Source organism: Doryrhamphus excisus, chromosome 2 (genome assembly GCF_030265055.1).
Source record: "Doryrhamphus excisus isolate RoL2022-K1 chromosome 2, RoL_Dexc_1.0, whole genome shotgun sequence".
Classification (NCBI taxonomy): domain Eukaryota; kingdom Metazoa; phylum Chordata; class Actinopteri; order Syngnathiformes; family Syngnathidae; genus Doryrhamphus; species Doryrhamphus excisus.
The window spans coordinates 13,487,803-13,494,301 of NC_080467.1; the positions used below are offsets into that span (position 1 = coordinate 13,487,803).

The following is a 6,499-nucleotide window of genomic DNA, read 5'->3' on the forward strand; positions in this document are numbered from 1 at the left end:
ATTCATTAATCTATCATATACACAGACAAGTATTTACACCTATTGAAAATTTAGACTCTCAACTTAACTTGTGTATTTTTTTGGCAAAAATAGTTCATTTTAAATGAATGTCAGAGGGTGTATAGCTTGTTCCAGACTGAAAGAAAGCACAACCAGGATGAGGTGTATTGACTCATGGTGACATTTTACTAGACTAACAGCCTGCATGTATTTTACCCTGCAGGGAACACAGACAGAACAACCACAGCTTCAGTTGGTTCTTCATTTCTATAAACAGCATGTAATAACTCATAAAGACCATCCATCCATGTTACATCGTATTATTTGTCATTTAAATACAATGGCAAATAAGTCATATATAGGTTTGATTCCTGGACAACAAAAAGCCAAAAAGACATAGCACGCTCACTTGAAAGCAGGTAACTTCCAATATATTAACTCGATACTTTTCTTTTTTTTTTTAAACTTACATGAGAAACTAAACTAAAAAAAGCAGACACGTAGACGCGTCACTTCATGCCGTGTTGGCTCTCGTGATGCCTGCGTAAGTCGACCTTGCGTTGGAACCCTTTGGAGCAAATGTCACATCCAAATGGCTTGAAGCCTGTGTGTTTCCTACTATGGGTGATCAGGTTGGAGCTCTGACTGAACGCTTTGCCACACACTTGGCACTTGTGGGGTTTCTCACCTGCAAAAAAAAAAAACGGTGAAAAATCGACTTGAAATCTTGGATTATTTGTATAAAGGAGCAGCTTTATACAAATCACTCTGCTTCTGGAAAATCAGGTTTGTCGCTACACTGCTGGAAGGGAGCAGCAGACTCCACCATAAAGAAGATTTTGGCATTTTTAGTCTTCAACCATAACCATTGCTGACAGATTTATCAGTAGCGATATCAATATGATACCTAACACACATCAGATACATTTTATTCCTAGCAAATATCATACAAATATGGCCGCCCGACCATACCGGTGTGAATGTACGTGTGCTTCTTCATGTCAGACTTCTGGTGAAACCTCTTGCCGCAGAACTGACAGGGGTAAGGCCTGGTGTCGGAATGGATGAGGAGATGCGTGGAAAGCGTGGAGGAGCGCTTGAAGGACTTCCCACACATCTTACACTCAAAACTTTTCTCCTGGACAAACGCATAAGAAGTGTCATCGTTGATTGACAGTTGATTGTTATTAGCATGGTGGGAAGGAAATTATTAGTGTTTAGGAATGTCATCCTGTACGTCACATACAGTAAAACTAGATCATTTACCCTGAATTCAGTCACTTACTATTATTAAACAAATACTGTGGTGTCTGATATAATTAATAATTAATCCTGAATTAATCATTTATTATTCCTTAATGAATAACATCGTATCTGATATCATTTATTCTGAATTCATTCATTTACTTTGATGTCATGAGTGTCTGATATCATTTACCCTGAATTCAGTCACTTACTGTTATTAAACGAATACCGTGGTGTCTGATATAATTAATAATTAATCCTGAATTAATTATTTATTATTCCTTAATGAATACCATTGTGTCTGATATTATTAATGCTGAATTCATTTATCATTCCTTAATGAATAACATCGTATCTGATATCATTTATTGGGAATTCATTCATTTACTTTGATGTCATGAGTGTCTGATATCATTTACCCTGAATTCAGCCATTTGCTATTATTTAACAAATACCACAGTGTCTGATATCATTAATCCTGAATTCATTTATCATTCCTTAATGAATAACATCACATCTGATATCATTTATTGTGAATTCATTCATTTACTTTGATGTCATGAGTGTCTGATATCACTTACCCTGAATTCAGTCACTTACTATGATTAAACGAATACCATGGTGTCTGATATCATTAATCCTGAATTCATTTATCATTCCTTAATGAATAACATCATGTCCGATATCATTTATTGTGAATTCATTCATTTACTTTGATGTCATGAGTGTCTGATATCATTTACCCTGAATTCATTCATGTATTCACCCTTACTGTGAATACCATTGTGTCTGATATAATTTATTGTGAATTCATTCATTTACTTTGATGTCATGAGTGTCTGATATCATTTGCCCTGAATTCAGTCACATACTATGATTAAACGAGTACCATGGTGTCTGATATCATTAATCCTGAATTCATTCATTTATTCACCCTTAATGTGAATACCATTCACATTATTCAGTCACTTACTATTATTAAACAAATACTGTGGTGTCTGATATAATTAATAATTAATCCTGAATTAACCATTTATTATTCCTTCATGAATACCATTGTGTCTGATATTATTAATGCTGAATTCATTTATCATTCCTTAATGAATAACATCGTATCTGATATCATTTATTGTGAATTCATTCATTTACTTTGATGTCATGAGTGTCTGATATCATTTACCCTGAATTCAGTCACTCACTATGATTAAACAAATACCATGGGGTCTGATATTATTAATCATTAATCCTGAACTAAATCATTTATTATTCCTTAATGAATACCGATGTGTCAGATATTATTTATGAAATTATTATATTATTATATTATTACACAGGGCTATGATATTATTTATTTATGATATTATTATTTATGATATTATCTGATATTATTTATTTATGATATTATTATTTATGATATTATCTGATATTATTTATTTTGCTATCTACTGTCATGTACCCCAATGTGTTATTACTAACTAAGCTATCAACACACTCCATTTAGCCATTATGGTTTTATTTTATTTCCCTATGAGCTTGTGGTAGTAGTTGATAAGGAATTTCTGAGACACGAAGAAATTATAGGATTGAATAAGCTCTGCTTCCCCCTACTCCTCTTTGGACATGTTGAATTATGCAAGTGTAAACATGTGCTTCTTGTAAAGCATGCTGGGAATAAACCAGAGCGCTGTACCTGAGAGTGGACGTTCATATGTTGCTCTAGACTGACGGCATGGCCGAAGGTTTTTCTGCAGATGTTGCAGCCAAAAGGTCTCGTTCCACTGTGGGACCTCCTGACATGAACCTCCAAGCCGTGAGGCGTTGAGAACACCTGAAGCACAATTGAAATGTCAACAGCTTTTCAGGTTCCGTGAAATGTTTACATCTAACATCGAATGTTTAAATATCACTTTACATGAATGAATAACTGGCAGTTGGGATAGAGCACAGCGTGTGAGAACTTTGCCCCGTGGCCAACTAGTATAAATGGGAGTTGTTATTCAGTAATATTATGACCAATAACAGCAATAATAACATCAAAATCATGCCTCAAAGTTGGACAAAGATTTTTTTTCAAGACAAGAATGAATGAGTTGATGTTTAGTTCATTTCAAACATACTTACAAAGTACATCCCATTTTTACACGTGCACAATTGAACGGTCGCAAGGACATCAGCAATGACTTCACTTCCTGTGTTGTGTACATGCACTAGTGTTGCTTTTTTTGTTTTAAAGTGTAATAGTAAAGTAGTAATAGGGTTTGTATGGGGCAGGGGTGGGCAGATATTTTGAGTTAACAAAATTGTCCGGGGGCGGCACGGCGGTCTAGTGGTTAGCACGCAGACCTCACAGCTCGGAGACTAGGGTTCAATTCCACCCTCGGTCATCTCTGTGTGGAGTTTTGGGTGGGTTTTCTCTGGGTACTCCGGTTTCCTCACGCTAGCTAGCAAGCAAATTTGGCGACTCCAAATTGTCCATAGGTATGAATGTGAGTGTGAATGGTTGTTTGTCTATATGTGCCCTGTGATTGGCTGGCAACCAGTCCAGGGTCTACCCCGCCTCTCGCCCGAAAACAGCTGGGATAGGCTCCAGCACCCCCGCGACCCTTGTGAGGAAAAAGCGGTAGAAAATGAATGAAATTGTCCGGCGGGCCAGAACATGTGTTAAATACATATATTTAACACACACAAACACTATCTTATGCTTATAATTTTCCTTGAAATATTTGTCAAATTTTATCTGTAAAAGTGTTATACTATCAGCTCTATGTTCTCATGTCCCTTTTTTCAGGAGCACTTTAAACATCAGACAACATCATTCATTCATTCATTCATTTTCTACCGCTTTTTCCTCACGAGGGTCGCGGGGTACACCCTGGACTGGTGGCCAGCCAATCACAGGGCACATATAGACAAACAACCATTCACACTCACATTCATACCTATGGACAATTTGGAGTCGTTAATTAAGCTAACATGTTTTTGGAATGCGGGAGGAAACCGGAGTACCCGGAGAAAACCCACGCATGCACGGGGAGAACATGCAAACTCCACACAGAGATGGACGAGGGTGGAATTGAACCCTGGTCTCCTAGCTGTGAGGTCTGCGCGCTAACCACTCGAAATAAGACATCCGACTGGCAACATCCGTCATGTTGCCAGTTTGTATGTTAAAAGTTGAAATACTTAGAAAGCAACTGGTGGGCCGGATTCAAACGCTTGATGTACCGCATGTAAGCCGTAGTTTGCCCACCCCTGGTCTAGGGTGATAGTACTGATATCAAGGATAGTACAGCCATGTACCTTGTCGCAGGTAATGCAGTGGTAGGTGTTGGAGCTGGGGGAGTAGTGTGTGCTGCAGTCCAGAGGCTGCTGGTGCTGTGGGCTGCGGCTGACGTGCGTGTTGTACAGACTGGTGGCGTGCTGCAGCACCGTGGGGTTGAAACCCAACTGATACGAAGAAGCAACCTGCTCCCAGGAATATGCCGGTTTATAGTAAGGACGGAATTCTCCCATCTTCGGCTCTGAGGAGCACAGAGAAGAAGAAAAAAAAAGAGTTTCTATTTGTAATATAGGATAAGCCTGCAGGGAAATGTAATGTTTGCACCGGCAGCTCACCTGTTAGATAGTAAGGCTGTGAGGGAGCCACGGGGGGTCTGGTGGGCTCGGAGTGCACAGATAAGAGGCATTGAAGCTCTGCCTCCTCTTTTTTTAATGGGCTGGGGTCTGTTTGGGAATGCTGGCCTTCAGACTGAGCTCTTTCTGAAGAGTCGGGTAAGACGCCTTCAAATCCAAAACAAATAAGAGTGTGATTGACAAGCTTATAAGACCCTTTTTGAGGGGGGGGGGGGGGGGGGGGGGGTTGCTATAAATTAGACATGAAATTCCAAACTCACCTTTGTCATCTTCATACAATCTATGCACATTAAAAGATACGCTTCTTTTGTTTTTCACCAGGAAGGATCGAGGCATGTTGACTCTATAGAAGCACAAATATCATTTCAATATATTCCAATAATTCCATTCCCTTAACACACAACTTATTTTTGTTAATATTTCATATACAGGTGCATGACAATACATTTGAATAACATAGAAAAGTTGTTTTTATGTTCAACTTTAAAGACTTTGTGCTAAATTTGCTGTTTTTTTTTCAACAAAATTATGAAAAAAAATATTTTTTTGGTGTAAAATTTCACTTTTTTGACATTGGAATTGACCCATGCACCAGTATCCTTTGTAATATTTATATTTGAATATAGATGACTGAATTAAAGATTTAAGAAAGACAAATATTACTCATTCGGATTTATAATGTGTTATAAAATTCTAAATATTCACACATATTGACAAAAGTCTAACAAGACATAAAAGTGCTCTTAAAAAGTCAACTTAAAAAGTTGTATGTACTCACCGTTAACGCAGGAAGTTGGAATAAATAAAATGAACTCCTTGTCGCTTTTCTTTACAGTGCAAGTGGCAAAAAAAAATCCTTTCCTTCAAGTCCCAAATGCAAACCAGCGTCGAGGCATCGCACTTGTTGCTCTTTCTTTTTCTCCCCTCCCTGATTTCCAATCAGATAATTTCGCAGGAGAATCTGACTGTGGTTTCAACCAATGGAGGGCCAACCTGCAGAGGACATTTGCGTAGAAGCCTCCCGCTTCAACAGTTACACTGAGTACACTGCTTCAGGGGGAGACAAATAACAGAAAAACTGTGAGAAAAAGTTAGATAAAGTTAGATATATTGAATGCAGATTTTTTTTTGGTACAAATTATATTGAAAAAAATATTGTGAAAAAAATCCAAATTCTAATAATACATTTTTTACATTTTAATGTGTGATTCATACAATTGTTGTATAAAATTGTTTATGATTTAAGTTGCCAGAAGGTCACATGAGAATGGAGCACCTCCAAAGATACACACACCAAACCAGTCTGGGTGAATAAATGAGTTATTGACTCTTCCATTGTCTGTTTGCCGGTGTGCACCGCACTGTAATGTGCATTTGATCAGCACCGCTGACAGATTTCTTCACATGACACCAAGGGCCACACACTGACAAATCAAAGGATGCGGGGGGACACTTTCAGATTTGATGTACGCATTTTTTTTCCATTTAAAAAAATGTTTCAATAAATGCGAATATCTTTGAAAAGTCTTTTTCAGTGCCGTAGTTCAGTTTTTTATAATCTCCATCCATCCAATATCTATGCCTGTTATCCATAATCGCATTGAAGGGGTTATGCTGGAGC

At 37.8% G+C, this 6,499-nt stretch overlaps 1 protein-coding gene across 1 annotated transcript; it reads right to left on the minus strand.

The window, feature by feature from the left end:
* On the minus strand, window positions 1–6,444 carry gfi1b (growth factor independent 1B transcription repressor). Its single transcript, XM_058063301.1, has 7 exons — window positions 5,657–6,444; window positions 5,139–5,221; window positions 4,861–5,025; window positions 4,546–4,766; window positions 2,936–3,073; window positions 973–1,138; window positions 1–688 (listed from the first exon to the last, which is right to left on the minus strand). The coding sequence occupies exons 2-7, from the start codon at window positions 5,212–5,214 to the stop codon at window positions 510–512; spliced, it is 945 nt and encodes a 314-aa protein (XP_057919284.1). The 5' UTR covers window positions 5,215–5,221; window positions 5,657–6,444; the 3' UTR covers window positions 1–509.
* Window positions 6,445–6,499: the final 55 nt, after the last annotated feature.